At 42.0% G+C, this 25,221-nt stretch overlaps 1 protein-coding gene across 1 annotated transcript; it reads right to left on the bottom strand.

Annotated features, from left to right (window-relative positions):
- Positions 1 to 313: 313 nt before the first annotated feature.
- On the bottom strand, positions 314 to 25,221 carry Kng1 (kininogen 1). The gene is made up of 10 exons (XM_051191216.1): positions 24,836 to 25,221; positions 22,962 to 23,072; positions 20,401 to 20,485; positions 16,821 to 16,993; positions 15,604 to 15,711; positions 9,828 to 9,912; positions 8,786 to 8,958; positions 3,313 to 3,420; positions 3,130 to 3,216; positions 314 to 1,580 (listed from the first exon to the last, which is right to left on the bottom strand). Exons 1-10 carry the CDS (start codon positions 25,028 to 25,030, stop codon positions 816 to 818), a joined length of 1,890 nt encoding a protein of 629 aa, XP_051047173.1. The 5' UTR covers positions 25,031 to 25,221; the 3' UTR covers positions 314 to 815.

Here is a 25,221-nt window from a genome sequence, read left to right as displayed (position 1 = left end):
AACTCAGGACCTCTGGAAAGGTAGTCAGTTCTCTTAACCACTAAGCCATCTCTCCAGCCCCAGTTGTTTTGGTTGTTTATGATCAATAATATTAACAAGCTGAATTTTCTCTTTGACAATTTCACATATATGTATCATATATATTCATTTACATATACATACATGTTTATATATGTACACATATATATTCTTTGAAATTTTCATATCTGTGTGTGTGTATATATATATTTCTGTTATTCTTATCCTTCACTCTGTTTTTTTCCTCCCATACTTGTCAGTGCCCCCCTCCTCAGGTCTATTTCTCATGTTCAGGTTGTTTGTTTGTTTGTTTAGTGACCACTAGAGTATCTCAGTGGCCATGGGTATGGAACTGTCCAATGGAGCCTGGTGGACTCACCAGTGGGTACAAAAAGTCATATTTTTGCAGGATATTTGATCTCACTGTGAACCATGAGGTTGCATTATTTACTGGAAAAACCTGTTTCTAGTTGTGGTGTGGCTCAGCCATAGGGCACACCTTTTAATCCAAGATCTTTCTGTTTGAATATTGCAAGCAGGATTAAATAAAATCAATCAAAGGTCAAAAGGTGGAGCAAGCAACTAGTTGACAGGAAGTGAAGATAAGGTTATTTTGAAAAAAATCATAGAAAGTACGAGGGAGTCAGAAGGACAGATAGTTGCAGAAGAAGTAGAGGGGAGGGACACGGAGTTGGAGGAGACTTATTTGAGACAAGGAGAGGCTTCTGGGATGACGGTGGAGGAGGAAGGTGAGCTGGGTGCTTTCTCTGACTCTCTGAGCTAGTGGGCTGTGTAAGTTAAGAAAGAGCATCAGCAAGATCAAACTCAGAGTACTTTTCCCCTTCTGGGTCTGGATCTTTTCTACTGTGAGCTGGCTTCCATGGGCGTCCAGGACATTTGTGGGATGTTGCTTCTGGAAAGTCAGATATCAGCTTAAATGAAAGGCTATCTGGTTGTACATGGATATCAGGGATGAAATCATCATCGTTCTCAGTGGCATATGGTGGTGGGGTAACCACCATATCATCAATTAAATCTGAGTCCTGAAAGTCAGAAGAGGTAATCATTACACTTGGCTGAGCTAGGGGAGGGCTAGAGGTGGTCCTTCCCTGTGCCTGTGTGAAGGATATAGTACTACTGTCTTCAGAAGAGCTTGCCAAAGGCTCTGTTCTCTGGTCAGTGTGCTTTCCTTTGTTTTTGTCTTTATTTTTGTGTTTACCATGACCATGACCATGCTTATGACCATGTTCCACTAGATGTCTGTGGTCAAAGCCATCTTCCCTTTGGGGTTTAAGATGAACTAATTTATGCTGATGTCCATGGCCAAGGCCATGCCTCTTTGGGGGCCAGTGGCCTTGGTGATGCCCATGCTTATGACCATGGTCAACCTTATGCCTCATTTGTTTGTCATGCCCATGAGTGGGTCTTCCTTCACTTTCTGGATCCTGCTCTTCTTGTGCCATGGAAGTGTAGGGTGGACTTACAGTTGTTCCTTCTTTTGTTTCTTGAACTTGGACTGACCGGAAAGGTGAAAAACCTGGAGGCCTTCTCATCATTGTAATCTAAACAGGAAATATTAGGATGAATGCATTATGTCAGAACCACACTGTCAGTAAGGGAAAGGGAGACTAAGACCCTGATGATGCCATTTTGGTTTACAATGGGGTGATTTTTGCTAGGTCTTAAATACTATATTAATTTTCTAGAAAAATTAATTAACAATATGCCTTCTCTTTGGATTGTTCTTGAGGTTTGTGGACTTTGTGTACTGGAGATTAATCACCAGACCTTATACATGTGGGCAAGTACTCCACCACTGAGTTCTATCCCCAGCCTTGCCCGACTATTGTTCTTAATAATATTCCCAAGGCTGAGAGTTTTTCTTCATTTGGAAAAACTGGGTGGTTGAACTACACGTAATAGCTGGGGTACACTGATAACACTTCTATTACAACAGTTGCCGTTTTTATCCTTAAAGGCTTCTTTACAGCTCCACTCTGTCAGCTGAGCCACCAAAGAGCTTGCTCACAGCTGGATCAGAAAGCTTTTTACAGTGTGTAGAGACACTATGCAAATGACAAGGACCTAAACCAGAAAAAGAGAGGTGGCAACTTGAAGGAAAGCATGGCTACCTTGACCCTCTCCACCTCCACTTTTACCACCTGTGAGAGGTGACAGCTGAAGCAAGTGTTCAAAGGTGAAAGAACTTCGGCTTCAGAGACAAGCAAGATCTCCTAGAAATCAGGACCATGATGGGAAGGGTGGGCTCTGATTTGACCTGCACTGGATGCTGTACAAATTAACTTCGCTTTTCTGCGAAATAAACATAACAGCAGCTGCCTAAGGACTGGGGAGAAAGTGCAGGCAGTTTGCTGTGCAGAGCCAGGGACAAGGAGCAGAGTGATGTGATTCACTCGGGAGCTTCAAGGCATATTCAATTATTTATTTATTCATTCATTCATTCATTTATTTTTGGTTTTTGGTAAAGCAGCTCTGGCTGTCTTGGAACTCGCTTTGGAGACCAGGCTGGCCTTGAACTCACAGATATCTGCTTGTCTCTGCCTCTGAGTGTGGGGATTAAAGGTGTGAGCCTCCATTGCCTGGCTCAAATTGCAAATCTGAGTGTCCCATCTTTGATAACTAACAAAGTGCTAGACACAACAGGACATTCTTTAAAGACTTAGAAGGATGATGTAGAGTAACCTTACAGAATTGGATCATGTGTGGGAACCCTTTGAGGAGCTTTTTAAAATGCAGGTTAAGATTCATTAACTGTGGAAGGGGAGTAGGTCACAGAGTCCTTGAATGTACAATGCACAGTGCTGTATGTGTCTGAGGCATATCTTGGAGGTGTGTGTCTAGTGTCAGTGCCTGGGCTGGCTCCTCACTGCCAGCCACAGAGCATTGACAATGAGTTCAGTGACCAAGAGTTTGCCTGTTCTCCTTTCCAGCCGAAAAAAAATCAAGATCAGCATAGAAACATACAACTTCTTACTATTTTAAAAAGAAAGACCCCCCCACCGCCCCAGTTTATTTCAGTAATAATTTGTTTTCAATACCCAGATAGGGCTTTTTGGAATAGGCAGAACTGGCCCCAAGCTGAATTCCTACCATTTCTAATGCTCGGCAGTTGACAGTCGGTTCGACTTTGTTCTCCCAAGGTCTCATGTACACGTTAGCGTTGCAGTTGAGACTTTGCTAATCAAGAAAGCAGAAGCCAAGAGAAAAATTGTCAGTCATGAGGCATGTGAGAAAGTGACTCTTAAAGCATCACATAGGCACCACGCTACTCACGCCAACGGGTTTGACTTCACAGTTTTCTGTCAGTTCTGCATTGCTCTCCTTGGAACATTCAGTTTCTCTGGCTATGAACTCGATAAAATATTTCATTCCAGCCACCACCTGTAAAGTTATTTAGAACAAAACAAGTGTTTAATAAGGATTTGTACAGTTAATTGTACACTTTCACTCCAGTGAGTTTCACTCCTTGACATTTTCATTATATATTGACCATCTTAAATAGTCATACTCCCCATCTGATGCAGACTTTCAGTTTGTGGACATATCTAAGATTTCTGGATATTAGTTGGGCTAGCTTCCTTTGCTAAGCAGAAGAAAAGCAGGCTATACTGTTTGATATACACGTATCAATTTCAATGTTCAAAAGCTACAAACAGCATTCACTAGTAACTCAGGGCTTAAGTTATAATACATTCTGAGGCATGGTAAGGCAACCTTAAAATATTTTCTTGATGTTGTCAAACACTGAATCAGTAAGTTCTTATGTATATTAAATTACACAATTAGGAAAATATTTTGATTATCTATTGCTTTTTTATATTTTTAATATTGTGAAACCTCTTAAATCTTTAAACTATCTGTCTATCTATCTATCTATCTATCATCTATTTATTTATTTCAGACAGGGTCTTACTCTGTAGCCCTGTATGCGTCTGTGTTTGGAGTATTACATAGCTATAGAAAAGAATGCATCTATATGTATTGACCTGGAAATACAGCTCTTATTGAAAAAAAAAAAAAGGAGGGGATTAAATACTGGTAGCACAATCCCATTATGTAAAAAAAACAATTGAAACCTTTTCTAGCTCTTCATGCTTTTATTGTTTTATCTGTACTAGGGATGGGTGCTAGGACCCAGAGGCCCACCATTGAGCCATATTCTCAACGTTTTTAATTTTTATTTTTTTATTCGAGACATAATCTCATTATGGCCTGTAACAAGTGGTATCAAAATCAAAATCACCACCTTCCTGCCTCAGCCTTCCAAGTGCTAGAATTATAGGTGTTAGCTGCCATCCTGGCTTCCAGATGCTGACAGCTCAACCTAATTCAGAGCTGGGAGGGGCAAATTCAACACACCTAGAAGGGTTTCAAGACTGCATCCACACTGCCACCACCAGAGGCGCACTTATCAAGGTTTCCAATGCATGAAGCATGAAGCCACAGTGCCCAAGTTCATTCCTTTGTTTTTTGTTTTTTTTTTTTTCCCAGTAGAGAACATTATATGCCAATATAAATCCCAGGTATATTTGAAAGTTAAAAGAATAACTAATGAATAAATATTAATCAGAGCCCAGGATATGGAAGGACATTCCTAAGAGGAACAGTGGGAGCAAGCCTAAAGTAAAAGGAAAATGTTTACTTAAACATTTTGATAAGCAATAATAGAAATTATTTCTCAAAATTCAGAGTAAGTGGCATAGCACCGTGGTGCATGCTTTTAATCCTAGCAAGTGGGAGCAGAGAGGCAAGTGGATCTTTGTGAGTTTTAGGCCAGCCTGGTCTACATAGTGACTTCCATGCCAGCCTGAACTATATAATGAGATCCTGTCTCAAAAGTAAAATAAGAATAAAAGTATCTAGGAATATATCCAACTAAAGAAGTCAAAGACCTCCACAATGAAGTTTTCAACATATCAGCAAAGGAAATTATAGAAGGTACTAGACAATAGAAAAAGAGTTCATGTTCCTGGATAGGCAAAATCAATATTGTGAAAATGTCCAAATGACAAAAATTAATATACGGAATTAATGCAATACCTATAAAAATCCCATGTCGTATTTCACAGGCTTAGAAAAAATAATACAAGAATTCATATGGTACTACAGAAGTGTGAGTACCCAAAGCAACCCTAAGGAGCAAGAACAATGCTGAAGCCACGTAATACTTTACCTCAAAAAAAAAAAAAAAAAAAAAAAAAAAAAAAAAACACACACACACACACAGTGACAGAGACAGCCGACAGCCTTCGATTGGCACAGGAACCAGCCCCAAGTGTCAACAGAAGGGACTACATGAAAATAGTCTCTGCACAACCAAGGAAACAGCAGGATACACAACCCACAGCATGGGGTTATCTCTACTAGCTAGACTAGACGGCAGGCAGACAGAGTTTACAGAGAATTATAGACATTAAATGCCAAGGGAATAAAACTGTCAATCAACAAATAGACAAACACACTCATAGGAAGTTTTCTGTGTGTTTGTTTGTTTGCTTGTTTTGTTGGGTTTTTGGTTTGTTTTTGTTTTTGTTTTTTTGAGACAGGGTTTCTCTGTGTAGCTTTGTAGACCAGGCTGGCCTTGAACTCATAGTGATCCTCCTGCCTCTGCCTCCCAAGTGTTGGCATTGAAGGTGTGTATCACCACATCCAGCTCTGATAGGCAGGTTTTTTTGTTTTGCTTTGTATTGTTTTGTTTTGTTTTAAAAAAACACAAATAGCCAATAACTATTCAAAAAAGTGTTTAGTGTTCCTACCCTTCAGGAAAATGCAAGTTAAAAACTTCCTCAAGATAACGCCTCTTCCCACTCAGCATGGCTACAATTAATCAATCCAACAACAAAATCAGAGAGGATATGGAGAGAAATGAACCCTTATTCACTGTTGGTAGGGATGCAAATTAATACAGCCATTATGGAAACCAGTTTGAACATTCCTTTAAAAAACGTTTTAAAAAAAGTAGAACTACTATATGACCCATCTATATCACTCTCTGCATATGCCCAGAGAACTCCACACCCTTCCATAGATATTTATACCCCATGTTTATTACTGTTTCATTCATTATAGCCAAGAATTGACATCAATCTAATTGTTCATCAATAGATGATGGACAAGAGATAAGGAAAATTTAGTAATATATATGTACACTGGAATATTACTCAACTCTGAAGAAAAAATGAAATTAAAAATTTGCAGGAAAATACACGGGTTTAGAATGCATAATAAATATTAAATGAGGTTGCATAATCTCAGAAAGAAATATATCACATGTTTTCATATGAGGAACCTGGCCAATAATATACTTAAATCAATGTACATATGAAGATAGTATAAGATGAAGGAAAGAGAACAAGAATGAAAATATAAAGCTAATTGGTTTTTTAGTGCTACTTCTGTCATGGACTTTTTGGTTTTGATGACGAATAAGTACATAAAATACATTTGATACTGCAAACATAAAACAATGTGAAGCTTCACAACTTCTGTTTTGATACTAACTATATTTGCATATGTTCATTAAGCTATATAGTTGGTAATATACTGTTTATGATTTATTAAAGCCGCTGATGATCAGAGAAGCAAAGCAGCCAAGCCATTAGCTCTTACCGTTATCTCAGGCTGAAAGGCTGATCTCTCCCTGAGCTCTCACCAAGCCTCAGACTGCTGCCTCTCCTCAGTGTAGCTGGAGAATCAATGTCTTCCTATCCTCAAAGTGACTGGAGAATCAATGCCAGCTGAGACCCTGTTCCTGTCTTAAGTGCCTCTCATGAGTCCTGGGATTAAAGGTGTAAGCTCTGTTACTCTTTTAGACTGACTCAATCTTGTGTAGCCCTGGGTGGCCTTGAACTCAGCGAGATCCATTTGCCGTCTCCTCAGTCCTGGGATTAAAGGTGTATTCCACCACTGCCCAGCTTCTATGGATAACTACTACAGCTGCTTTGCTATTTTGATATCTAGTGGCTTTAATAAATCATAGACAATAATAAATCATCACAATATAGACTTTGAGTGTGGTTAATTTTGGAGTGTGATGTTTATTTGTTTATTAAAGTTTATTAAAAATGATAGGTAAGATACCACAATAAGCAAAGTAAAAAGGCAAATGGGTAAAGCTGAGATGAAGGATAAAGACTGTAGTGAGCATAAAACCCAATGTTGAAAAGTGGACTGAGGCCTGAATATCTCAGAAAAGACAATATAGTGTGCACCAGTCAGGAAAAGGTTTACTGTTGCTAATAAGCAAAGACACGTGCTGTGAAAAAGCAGAGCAACATCATTTTCAATTGTCCACGCCAACAAGGATTGAGGACATGCAGACACTGTTGGTCAGGTGCACATTTGGTCCCTGCTGGGATGAGCAGAATCAACACTAGATCCTTTTTAGTGATTTCTATCTCAAGGGCTGGTTCTTGCCTCCCATGTCATGAGGTCCTCTCACGTAGCCCAAAGTTCATTCTTAAATAGTAATTATTTTTATCAGCTCTCTCCCTTCCTTCCTTCCTTCCTTCCTCCTTCCTTCCTTCCTTCCTCCCTCCCTCCTTTCCTTCCTTCTTCTTCTTCCTTTTTTCCTTTCTTCTCTCTTTTTATATATCTATATCTATATATCTATATATTTGTTTGTTTATTTTGTTTCTGAGACAGGGTTTCTCTGTGTATTCCCAGCTATCTTGGAATCAGAACACTGTAGATCAGGCTGACCTCAAATTCACAGATATCCACATGCCTCTGCCTCCTGAGTATTGGCATTAAAGCCGTGCACGAGCACCTCTGGTCATCAGTTCCTTTCTTGAACTGCCTTCCATCTCTCCATTTTGTTCCCTTAGCACTAATGTGGCAGTTTGCATCAAAAGTCTCAGGTATATGCAAATTGAATTGGTGGTTTAGTTCATCCACAGCCCCAGAGAACAACATCCATAGTCCCTGGAAACACCATCCACAGCCCCAGAGAACACCATCCACAGCCCAGAGAACACCATCCACAGCCCCAGGGAACACCATTCACAGCCCCAGGGAACAGCATCCACAGCCCCAGGGAACAGCATCCACAGCCCCAGGGAACACCACCCACAGCCCCAGGGAACAGCATCCACAGCCCCAGGGAACAGCATCCACAGCCTCAGGGAACACCATCAACAGCCCCAGGGAACAGCATCCACAGCCTCAGGGAACACCATCCACAGCCCCAGAGAACACTATCCACAGCCTCAGGACCTGCAGCAGTGGGGCAGAAATCTCACTCATGGAAGGTAGAGATTCAGAGCTTGGTGTTATAACTATCAATCCAGTTTGGAGTGGAAGCACAGTCTAATAGAATTAAACAGATAAAACAAAGGTAATTTTGAGCTTTGCCCCAGACATTTTCAGGTAGAAAACAGACCTTTTGTTTTGATTTGGACTTTTTGTTTTTTGAGACAGGGTTTCTTTGTGTAGCCTAGATGTCCTGGAACTAGCTCTGTAGACCAGACTGACCTTAAACCATAGATTTGCCTACCTCTGCCTCCTAAGAGCTGGGATTAAAAGTGTGTGCCATCACTTCTAGCAAACAGAGAATGTTAACTATACTTGTCCAAAACACTCAAGCACACAGAAGGGTTAGGACTTTGGAATTTAAACCAATAAATCCTGTTACCAAGTATGGTTTCCCCAACCAGAGCCAAGACAGGGGTGAGGGTTGGGGGGTGTCAAATTAGCAATCGGTCTACACATAGGCTACAACTTCCCATCTTTGCAACTATTTACAGACCTGTGATGTCGCTTTTTTCACGGTGTCAATCTTGAAATAGAAAGAATGGCTATTCTGTGTGTTGAGTTTTCTGATGGCATGACCAAGTGCCTCTGTCACCTCTGGGCTGTCTACAGGAATTTTCCTGGGGCATCCAGGGCAATCCTCAGGAAGTGGTTGTACCAAATCCTCTCCTGAAAAAAAAAATAGGTTTAAAGTCACCAGGTACAACCAAAGAGTAGTCTAGCCTGGTTTCTGTCACAGAGAAGCCCAGCATCCTCATTTACATAAGGTAGGAAGTAACCAGAGCAGGGTTAAGGGAAGGTGGTCCACGAGACAGCCATGTTCTTTCTCTCTTCTTTGTCTTCCTTGTAACTTGGGTGTTTAAGATGTGTTGAGCCATATGCTGTACTTGATTTGAATCTGCCCGGCCCCAAGACAGGGTCTGATGTGTCCCAAGCCAGCCTTGAATTCTACATGTAACAAAAGTTGGTCTGAAACTTCTGATCCCCCTGCTTCAGCTTCCTGAGTGATGTGATTACAGGTGTGCCACCATGCCCAGTTTAAAATTTCACATCCTTGATGTAAACTAAAGAGAAACGTGTAACTAGAGGAAGGGTCTGGTGAACTTAAAGGAACGACCCTCCAATGGGGATCCCTCAAACAGGCAGTGTCATTGTGCCTCTCATCACCACATGTGCACAGTGGTGCCTCTTGTTATGACATGTGCAGAACTATCTGTAACTGAGAGAAGCCAGCCCTTTTCATGAGAAATGTTGATTTAGCCATAAGCTTCTCACCCCCACCATAACACTCAGGGAAACCCACCTTTATCTGGAAGGATCCCATTGTGGGTGGTTAAAAACAAAATGCAGTTCTCTCCAACTCAAAACAGCACATTTAAGAACAATTTGTGTAAAAGCAAAACTAGCTGGCGTTGCACCTGAAGGACACACACTGTCCCTTCTGGCACTGTGCTGCCATGGCCATTTCCAGATGGGGTGCACCTGGGTGAGAAGGCAGCCCTCCCTACTTCACCATGGCTCCTCATGCGCCTACTCACCTGGGTAAAGGTCACAGTTCTGGGAGAAGTCAGCGATTCTTTGCTTGATATCCACATAGGCATTATGTCTACACTCACCGACATCCTAGTGGTTCAAAATCAGAAATTAAAACCAATTTTGAAGGCAAACAGCTAGTAAAAATAAAAGATAATATGCCTGCTTTACAAATCCTTGCATAAGGAAAAGGGAAAAAAGGGAATAAAAGCTGAAAGCAAAAGAAAATGAGAAGTGTATGAGAGTATCAACAGCAACACACACACACACACACACACACACACACACCACAAATAAGAATAGCCACTACATGGTAAATGTATAAGTAAGTGGATTACTCTCTGTCTTTCTGTTTCTCTCTCTCTCTCTCTCTCTCTCTCTCTCTCTCTGTGTGTGTGTGTGTGTGTATGTGTGTGTGTGTGTACACAAGGGCAGGATGATGAATCTTTTGAAGCTGAAGTTATAGGAGGTTGTGAGCTTCCAGATGCTGGATGTGGGTGCAGGGAATCAAACTCAGGTCCTCTACAAGAGCAGGGCTTCCTTCTAATTGTTCAGCCACCTCTCTGGACTCTCCACCTTAGCTTGTGAGAAGGATCTCCCACTGAACCTGGAGCTCATTTGGCTGCTGTCAAGTGAGCCGGGGCTCCTGTTGCTGTCTTCTTGGTGCTGAGATTATAGGTGTTCTCTGCATGTGTGGTAGAGACCCAAAGACAAGCACTTTACTGACTGAGATCTCTCTCCCCCAACTCCAATTTTTGCTTTGTTTTGTTTTAGAGGCAAAGGTGAGATGAGCATATGGTCTTTCTATGCATCTGCACAGGTGAGCACACTCACACATACATATACCATACACAAAGAACACAATGGGCAAAGAATACAATTATTCATCCAGAAATTCAAGCCATAAGTTTCTAGCATCTTTATAAAAAACACTTCAGCAAAATAAACACATTAGCTGAATTATTGATTGAGAAAACTAAAACTAAACTATTTTTAGCAAATAACTAATGAACAAATGAAGAGTTTAATGGTTTCATAATGACTTATATCACATACAAAACTGGGGCCTTATTCTTGAGGAAAAATACCAAATGCAGGAACAATTTTATCATAAAAATGTTTGCTGTTACTAATTATATGAAAAATAGAAAAAAATGTAGATATCCAAAGGTAGGAGCACTGTTGTAAAAACCATCTATGATGTCTTTGCCTGAATACTATACAGTTATTGAAAAGTTTACCAAGATTTCTAATGGCGTGGAGAAATTCATTGGTGGAAGAAAACAGAGCATGTAAACAATCACAGGACTGGAGAGATGGCTCAGCAGCTAAGAGCACTGACTGTTCCTACTGAGGACCAGGGTTTAATTCCCAGCATTCCCATGACAGCTCCCAACCAACCACAACTTCAGTCCCTAGGAATCTGATGTCCACTCTGGCCTCTGTGGACACTGCAAGCATATGTGCAGCACACACCTTATACATGCAGGTGAAACACCCATACACTTGAAATAAAATAAATACATATAAAAAATTAAATAAAACAATCACAACTTTTAAAAGAGAAAACGTTACTGAAAAATTCCTATAAATTCCCCTTTCTCCATCTCCCCCAAAAAGATAAAGTGAAAATGCACTGAGAGGTCTTTGGGCCTCTGGTTCAATATGAACATTCTCTGTGCTTCTACATCGCATACAGTTTTTTTGTTTGTTTGTTTGTTTTTTGAGACAGGGTTTCTTTGTGTAACCGTGTCCTGGCTGTTTTGGAACTCTGTAGACCAGGCTGGCCTCAATCTCAGAGATCTACCTGCCTCTGCTTCCCAAGTGCTGGGATTAAAGGCATGCACCACCACTGTCTGGCTATTACCTACAGCTTTAAGACAATATTTATCTTTCCAATAAACCATAGGGCATTACAATTGTGCTGTGTTGGTGCTGGATGAGGAGTATGGTATCGTAGCCATTCTCAATTCCAGCAGCAGCTTTGACTCACTTAGAAACTTTAGTGTTTGGGTCACTGACCTGACTGACAACCACACCAGATCATTCTGGGGGCCCTGGGACAGGTATTTCCAAAAGCCACCAGGTGATGCTGGTACACTTTCCATATTGGCACTGGATTGTGAAACCTCTCCAATTATAAAACAATGTGTGTACAAGGGTCATCAAGAGAGGCTCATGAGGATGGACTTGGACTTGGACGTGTGGGTTCGGACTTCAGACTTTCTAACAAGCTTTCAACCACCAGCAAAATGTTTTCTATTACATTTTCTTTACTTTTATACAAGCTGGGAACTCGTTGCTAATACCATTTCTTATCTTACAAGGAAGGAAGTGAAGTCTCAGAGAAGCTACACAAAAGCAACTGGCATTTTCTAGTTTTGCCAAGATGCAATTTAATTAACAGCTTATAAAAAAGATGCAGAAAAACAAGGCTGTGTGGTATTAAGAGCCATACAGCTTCCAGTGTAGTTGTGGAGTCTAAGAAACACAGAGACCTTCATATGCTAGAACTGTCCCAAACTGACAAAGTTAAATAGTAGTTAGAATATATGAATTTTTAGAGTGTTTCCTTTTGGGATAAAAACAATTGTGTGTATATGAAATAAGATATAAAGATAGGATTCTATATATAAAATGTAAACTTTTCCATTTAAAACATTGAAAGTTGTAGAATTAGCTGGCATTAATTAAAATCCACCATGCTGTACAACATCACTACTAAAATACTTTCACCCCAACAGAAATTCTGAACCCAGTAAGCAAAAGGTTTGCATCCTGCCCTTTCTTGCCCCCCCCCCCAACTTTCCTTTTTGTGTGTGTGTGTTTTGTTTTATTTTGTTTGTTTGTTTTTCGAGACAGGGTTTCTCTGTAACTTTGGAGCCTATCCTGGAGCCTATCCCGGAACCAGGCTGGTCTGGAACTCACAGAAATCCACCTGCCTCTGCCTCTGCCTCCCAAGTGCTGGGATTAAAGGTGTGTGCTGCCACCACCGCCTCCCTTCCCCAAACTTTCATCTACTTCCTATCTTTATGAATGTGCTTCCCTTATATATTACATACTTTATTTACCCCATGCTTCAAGGTTCACTTATGTTGAAGGTGTGTCATCCTTTGGTGTATGTATGTAGGATGCCATTCATCCACTCACCTGCTGTCCTGGTTATTATTTTTTTTTCCTAACTTGACACAAACTCAAATTATTTGGGAGGAGGGAAACTCCATTGAGAAAATGCCTCCATCAGATTAACTTGTAGGCAAGTCTGTGGAACATTTTCTTAAAAAAAAAAAAAAGGAATATATAGATATAGATATAGAGATAGATAGATAGATAGATAGATAGATAGATAGATAGATAGATAGATAGATAGATAGTGTTTTGCCTATGTGTGTGTCTACCACGTACCTGGTGCCTGTGCAGGTGTCAGAAACCCTGGAACTGGAGTTCCAGAAGGTGTTGACCCACCATGTGGGTGCTGAGAATGGAAATTGTGTCCTCTGGAAGAACAGTAAGTGCGCTGAGCTATCTTTCCAGCCCTGACATTTTCTTGATTCATGATTGACATGGGAGGGCCCAGCCCACCGTGAATGGTACCAGCCTGGGAAGGCGGTCCTTGGAGGCAGGAAAGAGATAAACAGGAGCCTGAGCAGGGAGATTGTGAGAAGATTCTTCGTGGTTATGTTTAGTTCCTACCTCCAGGCTCTTGTCTGAGTTTCTGCCTTGACGCCCTTCCGTGACTTTTGATGACATAAACTCTTCCCTTCTCAAGTATTTTTGGTCAGTATTTTATCATGCCAACAGAACTAAATAGGACCCCTGTGGATGGGCACGCAGGTTGTTTTTACTTTTTGTTTCTGTGAGCAGTGATGCTGGGGACACTTTGTTTGTTTAGGCTTCTGTTTTGAGTTCCTTTGGGGAACTGCACCTAGAAATGCAGTTACAAGGGCACCTACTCATTTTCTGTTCAGTGTAATTTTATGTATTTATTTGTATATTAGGTGTGCATAACTTCATCTGTGTGTGTGTACACATTCAGAAGCCAGAAGTTGATGTCAGAGGTCTTAGTTTCTCTCCAACTTATTGGTTGAGATGGGGTCCCTCACTGAACCTGGAGTTCTCCTGTTAAGTTAGGGCCAGTGAATGGCAGGAATCCTCCTGTCTCTTCCTCCCTAGTGCTGGGAATAAAGGACATGCCACCACTCCTTTATGTGAGTGCTGGTGATTGATATTTATTTAGGCTTTTTGAAACAGGGTTTCTCTAAGTTGCCCTGGCCTGCCTTAAACTTTCTGTACACCAGACTGGCCTTGAACTCACAGAGATCGTCCTGCCTCTGCCTCTGCCTCCTAAGTGCTTGGATTAAAGTCATGTACCAACACCATGGCCTGGCTTTTTTTTTTTTTTTTTTTTTTTTTTTTGTTTTTGTTTTGTGTGTGTGTGTGTGTGTGTGTGTGTGTGTGTGTGTGCGCTGGTGATTTGAACTCAGGTTCCCATGTTTTCACAGCAAACACTTAACTGGCTCTGCCACGCCTATAGCCCCTGTTCAGTGTCATTTTATATTTAACCCTTTGAGGAACTGCCAAAATGTTTTCTGAGAGGCTGCAGTCACTTACATCCACATAACAGCTCACAACCATCTGTAACTCCAGTTCCAGTGCTTCTGACATACATGCAGGCAAAACATCAATGCACGTAAAATAAAAATAAACTATATAAAAATTACCTCAAATTAGCATATTGTGGTCTAGATTTCCCACTGTTTCCTTGGTGTAGGATATTATTTTAAGGTATGTTATATTTATTTGTGCTGTGGAACATTTGTTTAATGATGCTTGGGTGTGTTGTATTCTTTATGTTCCATTTGTTTAACTCTGAAGCTGTGTTACTTTGCCTGCCTTAAACACCTGGTGGTCTAATAAAGAGCTGAATGGTTGATAGCCAGGCAGGAGAAAAGATAGATAGGTCTGGCAGGCAGAAAGACAAATAGGAGGAGGCCAGCTAGCTACCCAGTCTCACAGCCAGCCTTGGAGTAAGAGTGAAAGTAAGATTACAGAAGTAAGGAAAGGAAAAAGCCCAGAGGCAAAGATAGATAGGATAATTTAAGTTAAGACAAGCTGGCAAGAAACAAGCCAAGCTAAGGCTGGGAATGTATAAGAAATAATAAATCTCTGTGTGTGATTTATCTGAGAGCTGGGTGGTGGGCCCCCAAAAGAGCAAAGGATTAAAAGCAACTAACTACATTCCCTTGTAAAACAGAACTACTAGATTAAAGAATTATCTACAACATTATCCTGGGAAGGCTAATGTGCCTCAGTCACATGGGCATTCGCCAGACATTGCATAGTCATTGACATCATTTCTGTGTAAATGTGGTTGAGATGACAAGATGTCATCCACAAAGGGATAGAATCCCAGAATGTGTTTATTAAAATGAAGGTAGATGAGGAAACAAGGAGAGAAGAGCTTGAAGTAAGGAACCGGGGTCTAGAGGACCCTGTCAGAACACTGAGCACACATGACATATGACATCGGAGGAGACTAGGTGCATATGACAACCCAGGCCCCATTTCTGATCCCTGATGAATGTGTGACATGTTCAGTCTTTGATCAGCAACTTAGTGTGACATGTGCAGTCTTTGACCAGCAACTCGAGATTCACAACAGGAATGTGAACTACTAGATGACATCTTAGCTTTAGTGACAGTCATCCTGCAATGCTTGGCAGTCCTGTCCATGCTGTTAACAAAGTGTTAAAGACGATCATTAAACTTTTGCCTACTTACACCGTCTGGAAGGGATTTGCACTCTGGAGTTAAGAGTAGAAAATGCTTCTTTGAACAGTTAGTTTGCACAATTGAGTAGGTGATTTCAAAGTTCAGTCCTGCTACCACCTGCAACGATTTTAGATTGAGTGAGTACTTGCAGTTCAGTTGAACATAATTCACAGCGAGTGAAAGTTATAAACACCTTTAAACACTGAATTAGATATAATAAGAGCTCCAGGAATACAAACCTTCGTTATTACTAGGCAAGTAATCACTGAGTAAATATTGATTATCTTCCCACATACACACTCTCTCATGTAACTGCAAATGAGTGTGTGTGTGTGTGTGTGTGTGTGTGTGTGTTTTTTCAAACAAAGACACCCATAATTTTTCCTTCTCCCAGTTGGTAAGAGGGCATGTTTCTTCCAGTTTTGTGAAGCAATATGATTTTCTACACAGGAGGAGTGTGGAATAGGAGTGGCCTTTCTTGGCGAGTCTTCTGGTCTCAGGTCATCAGGCACTGAAATTCTGCTTTGTTCTTGGCAGGTTCCATGCTGACCACCATCCGCATACTGAACCACCCATCACCTCATGATGAACAGGTGGGTAAAGTACAAATCTCACACAGTGGCAAGCTAAACTAACAGTAGAGAATGTCAGAGAGGCAGAGGTAGGCAGAGCTATGATTCTGAGGCCAGCCTGATTTACATAGTTGGGTTCCATGATAGCCAGGGCTGTGTAGTGAGACTCTGCCTCAAACAAACAACCCAAATAAATAAATAAATAAATGATCAGATTACTAGCTTTTTCCAGCCACCACCAAGAGGAAGTGGGCAGTATAATTCAGGGTGTACCCAGAAAGTCACGTCCACTCTTTTAGGAACAATGTAACATTTTGAAATTTGTTAAAGCCCTAAAGGCAGAGTGACCATTTTCATTTTCTGTCTCTGGGAAAAACATGCCATGCTGACTGTTTGCTTGCTACAAACAAACCCAAGGAAGAAGATGTGAGACCTGCCCTTTCCTTCTTACATGAGACCCTTACTTGCTTGGACCCCAGAGAAAGCTCCTTTCTTTAAGAGTTATTCTTATGAAAACACAGAAGGACACTCCAGTGCCATGCCAGCATGTCCCACACAGCTTCTTCCTGCCACTGGGTAATTTATTTTGTGTGACAAAATGCTGATCTGACAGATTTTTAACCATATCACATATCATGAAAAACTGAAACAAACCTGTCTCTGGGCTGTTTTTACTTCTTCGAGAGCAAAGAGGTGGGAATGATTGGTTTTGTTGTTGAAATGCTCAATGGCGTGTTTCAGAATAGGCTGCAGTTCAGGGTTATCCGTCGATATGGGATGTACACAACCCAAACAGGTATACTCATCTGTCACTATGGGCCCATTACCTTGACAAAGAGCAGACAAAGAGGTGGCATTAACAACTGAGAACACCTCTCATATACGCGGTCCTAAACCCGAGCCATTTAGAAGAGCCTGATGAACTGACTTCCCAGTAACTCCTATATGAGTTAAAGATAGTAAGAGTCTCGAACTCCTCTGTAGTGAGAGGAAAAAATGGAGAGTATAAAGATAGGGTGTTTTTTTATGTTATATTATTTCATTTTTAAGGCAGAGATCTCATATTCCCCAAGGCTGGCCTGGAACTATCTGAGTAGCTAAGGATGGCCACGAAAGTTTGATCTTCCTTCCTCTACTTTTCTCTACAGGCTTCTGTGCCTGCTTTATGTAGTGATGTGAACTGAACCCAGGCCTTCATGTATACTAGCTAATTGGAACACAGTTCAGGAATGGAATCGTGTGAGAATTCTGAGTGCCTATGAGAACACTCCAAGAAAACAAGACAAGAGACCTCAGTTGCTTCAAAACAGAATTGTTCTTGGAGTGTGTTTTTGGGCCCCTCCCAGGTGTAGCAGATAGGAGGGAGTTTACTTCAGATTACTAATTATAGCTTGCTGTTGCTACTCAATTAAATGTTTAAGCTATCCTTTATATGACTCTTTGGAAAGACATGTTTTTGGCCACAGTGTGGCTTGTCCTTGTAATTGTATACAGCTTGAACTCATAAGAACTTTACTCATGTGATCTTTCTTTCTTTAACAAAATTTTAAAAAGATTTACTGTATGTTTGCAGGCCAGAAGAGGGCACCAGATCTCATTACAGATGGTTGTGAGCCACCATGTGGTCCTAAGGGAATTGACCTTAGGACCTCTGAAGAGGTGATCAGTGCTCCTAACTTCTGAGCCATCTCTCCAGCCCCTCACATCTTCCTTAACCCTCACAGTATAAACTGTCTGAGGCTCTGAATAAAGTTGGTTATTGCATAAGACTTAGTCTGCCTCATTTACCAACCCCATACTAAGTCCCACCACCTCCAGAGCAGTGACACTAGCAGAGCTACATCATTAGACCCTTATTTTAATGCATTTTAAATGGTCACAGAATTACATTAACTCACCATTTTATAAGAGGGAGAACATTACAGATATATAGCTATTTTCGATGTTAAAGCTTCTTGATGCCTAACTGCATTTATTTCCTGTTATTTGTCCTGACAAATTCAATCTGATGCTTTGGCTCATGGAGAACTCTCCCAAGCATGTTTGTGTTTCCATTTTTTTATGTCACACAATGTAGTTATACTTTGTTCATCTTTACATGAGTTTCATCATCTAAAACAAGTCATTGGCAGGTAGAAAACATGATTGTGTGCTGGCAGGAAGACACTCCTTTGTTATCATATGATTAGTTGTGGTTTAAATGTAATTAGCCTCCAAAATCTCATAGGGAGTGGCACTGTAAGGAGGTGTGGACTTGTTAGAGGAAGTGTGTTACTGTGGGGATGGATTTGAGATTTCCTAAGCTCAAGATACTGTCCAGTGTCACAGTCCATTTTCTGTTGCCTTCTGATCAAGGCATAGCCAACACCATATCTGTCTGCACACTGCCATGTTCCCCACAATGATAACAGTGGAGCAAACCTCTGAACTATAAACCACACTGAATTAAACAGTTTCTGTTATAAGAGTTCCTATGGTCATGGTGTCTCTTCATAGAAATAGAAGCACTAACTAGCATAGAAGGCAAGAGGCTTTCTTATTAGTTAGCACAAGGGGAGCTTTGGTTGAAGTTTGTCTGCCTCTGCTCTCACATGCCAGGTGCTGAGCTAGGGTATAGGGAGACATTAAGTGTCACTTCCATGAAGGAATGACAATCAGGTAGAACAGAACGAGTGTAAACAGATCATCTCATTGGGGTGGGCAAGAGCTAGGAAAGACAGGAGGCTAAAATGAGATCAGGGAAGATGTCTAAGAAAATGAAGGTGCCTGAGCTGTAAGAAAGAAGGTGGCAAGATGTATAGGGTCAGGATGAGTTGAGGAATAATAGTGTAGGAGGTAGCATCTATTTGTTTTATCAGAGCATCCAACCTGATTAGAGATATGGACAATTGGAGAGAGGCTGTGCTCCAGGCAGGGACTACTAACAGCACATCTAGTCTAGTCACTCTCTAGTCCCAAAACTCATGAGAGCCATAGTCCCTCCCCAGGAAAACGCAAATAGTCACAACATTGATGTATGATTTTAGGGTTCTCATAGACCCTCTGAAATGAACAAAGAATACATGACTGTGGAAAGCTGCAGAGTGGGTAGTATGTGCAGTAGAGACACCACATCAGGATGGAAGGCTTCCTTACCACTTGGGAACACACTTCCTGGGTGTGTTCTGTCATTGGATCTCTATCTCTTTTTCTCTTTCTCCACCCCACCTCACAAGAGGCCAGCTCTAGGAAGGCTTTCATGACTGGCATTTCCCATATACACCTCTCCCTCTATAAGGCCTTGGTACCTTTACAACATTATCTAAAGTGATGGGAATGGCTGCAATTATTCATAGGTTGCTCCTTACTGTTATTCTTAAGGGTTTTATTTACACAGGACCTACTCTACCAACTCTACTGCTGACTGTATAGCTGTAGGTAAGTTACCTAAGTGCTCCTGCCTCAGTTTCCTCATTTGAAGAATCAGGATATCATGCCACCCTGGTGGAGCTGTAATGGTCAGATGAGTTAATACATGTAAAGTTCCTAGTCCATGGCAGCACATATGTGCTTGGTGAGTGTTAGCTATCGTTGTCATCTGGTGTCTGCAACCTTTTGTTGTTGTTTGAGACAGGGTTTCTCTGTGTAGCTTTGGAGCCTGTCCTGGAACTCTCTCTGTAGACCCGCGTGTTTGGAGTAAAGGTGTGTGCTACCACCTGGCTGGTGCCTAAAGTTTTATGATGCCCTGACATTGCATCTTTTATCATCTCTTTTTCTAGCACACCAATCATGTGAAGTATGTAGTTCTATCATCTCCCTTCTGAGACAAGGAAAAAGGGAAGTGAAGTTGATAAAAATCTGGAATGATTTCAGGCCAGGGCAGGCCTCAAAGCCCACAGTCTCCCCGCTGTAGGGTGCTGTGTAGGACTGGAGGCAGTCTGTGTCTCCTCATCCTTTGTCAACCAGCCCTCACACCCCCACCTGTCCCTGCAGACACAACACAGGAGTAGTTGGAATAGGTCTGTGGGGATGATTAACACAAGCCTGGCCCAATCCAAGAACCTGGTGCAGTGCTCCTCTGCCCACCCAGCTACCACAGTCCCAACACTGCAGATGGCATTGCCACTGTCACCTTCTGGGAGGGTGAAGTGGTCTGGTCCATAGGAATAATTAGCACCAACATACTTCCCCCTCCCCCTCCCCAGGTTCCTACCCACTGCCACCTCCAGGGCAGGTCCCCAGATGTGTCACCCACCTGGAGTAATCTTGCATGTCTGGGTAGCTACGGAGAATTTCTTAGGTCCCCTCTTCCCCACAGTTGCTGTACATTCTCCAGTGGCCTAAAAGAAAAGAAAGAGGCTATTTACCCTAATTTATCTTTCTAATGGAGACATCTAGGTAGTACTGTTGTTAAATGTGACCTAAAGAAAAATTTTTTTAATGGAGTTTTTTTTTTTTAAAGATTCAATTGCTTTTATGTAAATGAGTGTTTTTTATATACATTCGTGTGTGTGTGTGTGTGTGTGTGTGTGTGTGTGTTTGCATGCATACAAGCATGCATCTGGTGGACATGGAGTCCAGATTCAGTGGAATTAGAGTTACAGATGGTTATATGTGGTGATATATTGTTTATGATTTAATAAAGCCACTGAAGATCAGAGAAGCAAAGCAGCCAAGTCACCAGAGAGCTCTTACCTCCTCTAGGGCTAGTGAGATCCTATCCTCAACGTGGCTGGAGACTAATTGCTCCAATCCGAGACTCTGCTCCAATCTGCACCTGTAGTGCTGGGATTAAAGGCCTGAGCTCTGTTTCTCTTTTAGACAAATTCACTCTCATGTAGCCCTGGGTGTCCTTGAACTCACAGAGATTCATCTGCCTCTGTCTCCTGAGTTCTGGGATTAAAAGTGTGTACCACCACTGCCAAGCTTCTATGGCTAACTAGTGTGGCTGGTTTTGGATTCTGATCTTCAGTGGCTTTATTAGATCATAAACAATATATCACCACAGTTATGGGCTCCATCTGGGTTCTAGGAACCCAATCCATGTCTTCTACAAGTGTGCTTAACCACTGAGCCATCTCTCTAGCCTTCTAAGATTTGAGACACAAGAATGAATATTTATGTGACCTAGTGATTGCTTCCATGGGTCACTGATCTTCACCGGTTGGGGAGAGGCAGAGTAAGGCTTCTCAACTTGAGCCTGGATGTAGAGTCCAGACAAGTTTTTCTGTCACCAAGACAGCCACTGCGCCTCAGGACCAACAGGCTAAGCTTCCTCCCTGATAACACTTTCAGTGCCAGTGGGTTCACACTCTTTACCCAAACTTCAGTTTCACCTCTTAAGAATACCCACCCTGCTTCTGTTCTGCTGCCTACTGTTCCTCAGTTTGCCTGCCTTGTAGAGATACAACACCTGTACTTAACAGGTTACTGTGAGGAGTAAATGCACTAACACAGAGAAAGCACCTAATGGAAAGCATACAGTTGGTGCTTACATGGTGGCTGTCCACTGTTAGGGGTGAACAATGGTTTTGGTCTTGTACTTCAGTCTTACTGTAACAAGCACCAGGAGCATTTGCATAAGGCTAGAGCTCACCCTGATGCCTCGAGTTAGCTCTGAAAGGCTGGCTGTGCAGGGCATAGCAACTGCCAGACAAACTCACTGAGGGGCAGAGCTAGCATGGCAATCTTGGTCTCTTGGAGTGCAGTGCTCTTTACCACTGTGGATGACCACAGTGTGTGAACAAGCACTCCGGAGGATGCTGGCATCTGATCTCAAAGGGGAATACAAGCCTGTGAGAAGAGAGGCTTGCTTCTCAGGCAAATAATTGCCTGCCATCCCCTCTCACTGGGCCTACATTCAGTGTTTCTTGAAGACATCTAAACTGTCAATAAGATCCTTTGTATGATTTATCTTGCTTCATCCTCCTGCTGCCAGTGAGATCAATGCTGTCTCATTTTAATAGGGTAAAGCACCTGCTGAGGGCGGCCAACGGCTCCGTGACACTTAGAGCAAAGTCAAGATTTGTACCTAGGCTCATTATAGTTGTCACTCCCATATTCCTCCTTCACCAGACCTTGAACTCAGCCCAAATGTCTATCTGTTGTCTCCCTGGTGTCTGACACATGAGTTTGGTGGGTTATTAGGAGCACCTTCTCATGAGCGGCCAACAAGCCTGGTTAATGATTAGCATATTCCAGATTTTTCAGTCTTCTCAAGAATTCAGAGACGTGGCTAAATTTTCTAGATAGTAGAAGGCTTATGTGTATCATTCATAAACAAGCTCAATAATATAAATCATCCCCCTGTAATTAAGAAAGTCTGTAGCTGATGAGTGGGTAAGGAAGTTGCTGTATGTACATAATGGAAAGAACTGTAAAAAATTAAAACTTGTCACTTGTAACATGGAAGGGACTGGAAATCAGCAGGTTAGGGAAAACATGTAGCTACAGGACATCAAAGGTCAACAAAGGGTGTTGTCACAGAAGGTAGGAGCAGTCACCAGTAACTGGAGGCTGGGGATAGGAGAAGTCTGGCAAGGATTACTGAGTGACAGTTCGATAAGAGTGAGTACAGATAAGAATTTCACATTGTTCATTGAAGAATGGCTGGAAGGATTTTGAATTTTATCACCATAAAGGGCTGATGATTGCCAGAGGAGACAGGGGGCCCAGCTTTAAACAAGTGCATGGGATCAAATGGTCAGGTGTACCCACTACGGGTATAAGTTTAATGTTTGATCTATGCGTTTAAATGTATAGAACCCCAAGGGTTACATGGAGAGGGCTGGGGGCTTTTGCATTGAGTACACTCACAGCTTCTTCAGCATCCTTGAAGCCGCAGTCCTGCCAGGTGAGGCCACTTTGGACAGAACAATTGCCCTCCTTGATTTGATACTTGAAGGAATAAAATGTCTCAGCGCCAACCTGAGGAAAGCAAGGGGACAGTGGAGTCATTCGGTGGACCCAGGAGCAAGTACAGGGACCTGACACATTACAAACAGCTGTCCTGACCGGACTCGAGTAGTGCTAGGTGTTTATTAAAAAGTAAGAGTTTACATTCACATAAATACTCCTTGGAAGAATGTTCATAATATACTTACATCCTTAACGATTCCAAAGAGGTACCCATAGTATTAGCCCTGCCCTCTTTTTGGTAAAACCTAGTTTACATGTACATGTATGGGTTTTCAAAATGTCAAGTCGAAGCTGGGCATAGTGCGAAGCCAGTAATCCCAGTACCACACCTGTGGGACTGAGAGGAGGACCTAGAGTTCAAGGCCAGCAGAGCTACATAATGATGCCCTGCCTCAAAAAACCCAACTCAGTGTTTGCCTGACATGTGCCTTGGCCTTGGATCCCTGGTTACGGGGAGGGGACACTGGCTACATGGACACTGTATAACAAACGCTCACGTACTCCATCCATTATCCAGTGGAGACACTAGTGGACTGAGGCTCCAGAGTGGCCGGAAGCAGAATGCACACCGTGCTGGAGTAAGAAACAGAAGGCTTCGTTTATCTTCGGGAAACAAACACATAAGTCTACGTCCACTAGGATTTTCTTTTTATATTCATTATTTTCTGCTGAAGTAACTTGATTTATCCAAAGAAAGAGTCTTTTAAAGTAAAATTTATTATTATTTATCTTTTTGAAAGCTTTAACGTTTTCAAAAAGCTTTTATGAGTATGAGTGTTTGCCTGAATGTATGTATATATGCTACATCTTTGCCTGATGCTTATTGTGGTCAAAAGAGCCACCAGATCCCCTGGGACTAGAGTTCTAGATGGTTGTGAGCTACCATGGGTGCTGGGAACTGAACCCAGATCCTCTGCAAGAGTACCCAGTGCCCTGAACCACTGAGCCATCTCTCCAGTCTCTAAACTTTATTTATTTAAAAATCTTTTTTGTTTCTTTGTTTGAGACAGGGTTTCCCTGTGTCCCTGGCTGTGCTGGAACTCACTCTGTAGACCAGACTGGCCTCAAACTCAGAGATCCACCTGCCTCTGCCTTCCAAGTGCTGGGATTAAAGGCATGTGCCACCATCACCCAGCTATGTTTTTTTTAAAGCTCTTAAAGATTTTGCCTTTCTTTGATGTGTGGATCCTGCCTGCACTTGTCTCCTACCTTAGTGCACTAACGTAGGCATGACAGCATAGTAAAAACTAGCCGAAATGGGCTGGGGATGGAGTTGGTAAAGCCCTTGCCTAGTGTGTTTGATTCTCTGGTACCAAATAAACCTGGCCTCGTGGCACATCCCTGTAATCATAGCACTAGGGAGATGGAGGCTGGAAGATGAAAAGTTTAAGTTTATCCTTATCAGCATAACAATTTTATGGTTAATCCAAGGCTACATGACTCCCTGCCTTAGCCTCCCTGCATCCCCCCAAAACTGAAGAAAACTATTAGAAACATTGCTATTAACCCGGAAGAATCAGCCACACATACTTGGTGGCATTCACTTGGTGCAAGGCAATAATGCCCAGTCTTCTCTTACTCCATTTACTCATCCCCATACAGAACTCTTACTTCAGGCTGGAGGTCACTGAGTTCACAGACCCAGTGCATTCTCCTGTTGCAAGTAGATTAAGTTGCTGGATTCCCTGCTGTGCCTTGTCGCCTTCCTGTCCTCCACCCCCATGCCAGAGAGCACAGAGTTTAAGTGATTTCACAGTTAAGCAGCCACTCACCATTTTAGTGCCCTCAGTCACTCGGTATAACATGAACTGGTTTCCACTTTGGTTCCTGGCATTATACTTCTTCAGAGCCACATCCACAGCCTGAAATACATCCTCATCATTGCAGTCAATTTCCTGGGAGGCTCCTTCCTGTGTTAAACCCGTTACCAGCCTGGAGCAGAGGAACAGGAGAGTAATTAGCTTCATGATTTAAGTTTCCCTCTCGAATGGCAGGGATGGTTTTGCCAAGAACTGGAAGTCAGCTTAGAAGGTGCTTTTAGCAGTTTGTCTGGTCTGTCCTGTCCTGTCTCTCCCTGCCTCACCACTGGAGGCCTATTTGGATTCCTGCTGTCACAAGCTGTTTGTCCTCTTCCCAAAGAGCAAATATGACTATGCAC

The sequence above is a fragment of the Phodopus roborovskii genome, unplaced genomic scaffold, assembly GCF_943737965.1.
Source record: "Phodopus roborovskii unplaced genomic scaffold, PHOROB, whole genome shotgun sequence".
NCBI classification, from domain to species: domain Eukaryota; kingdom Metazoa; phylum Chordata; class Mammalia; order Rodentia; family Cricetidae; genus Phodopus; species Phodopus roborovskii.
The sequence above is the reverse complement of the archived record's forward strand: the minus strand, read 5'-3'. Positions and strand labels throughout refer to the sequence as shown.

Coding starts and splice junctions, on each gene's coding strand:
- Kng1 (XM_051191216.1), bottom strand. CDS start 25,030: ATGAAGCTAATTACTCTCCTGTTCCTCTGCTCCAGGCTGGTAACGGGT. Junction 23,073..24,835: donor TGACTGAGGGCACTAAAATG/GTGAGTGGCTGC, acceptor TGCTTTCCTCAG/GTTGGCGCTGAGACATTTTA. Junction 16,994..20,400: donor GACATGCAAGATTACTCCAG/GTGGGTGACACA, acceptor CTCTTTGTCAAG/GTAATGGGCCCATAGTGACA.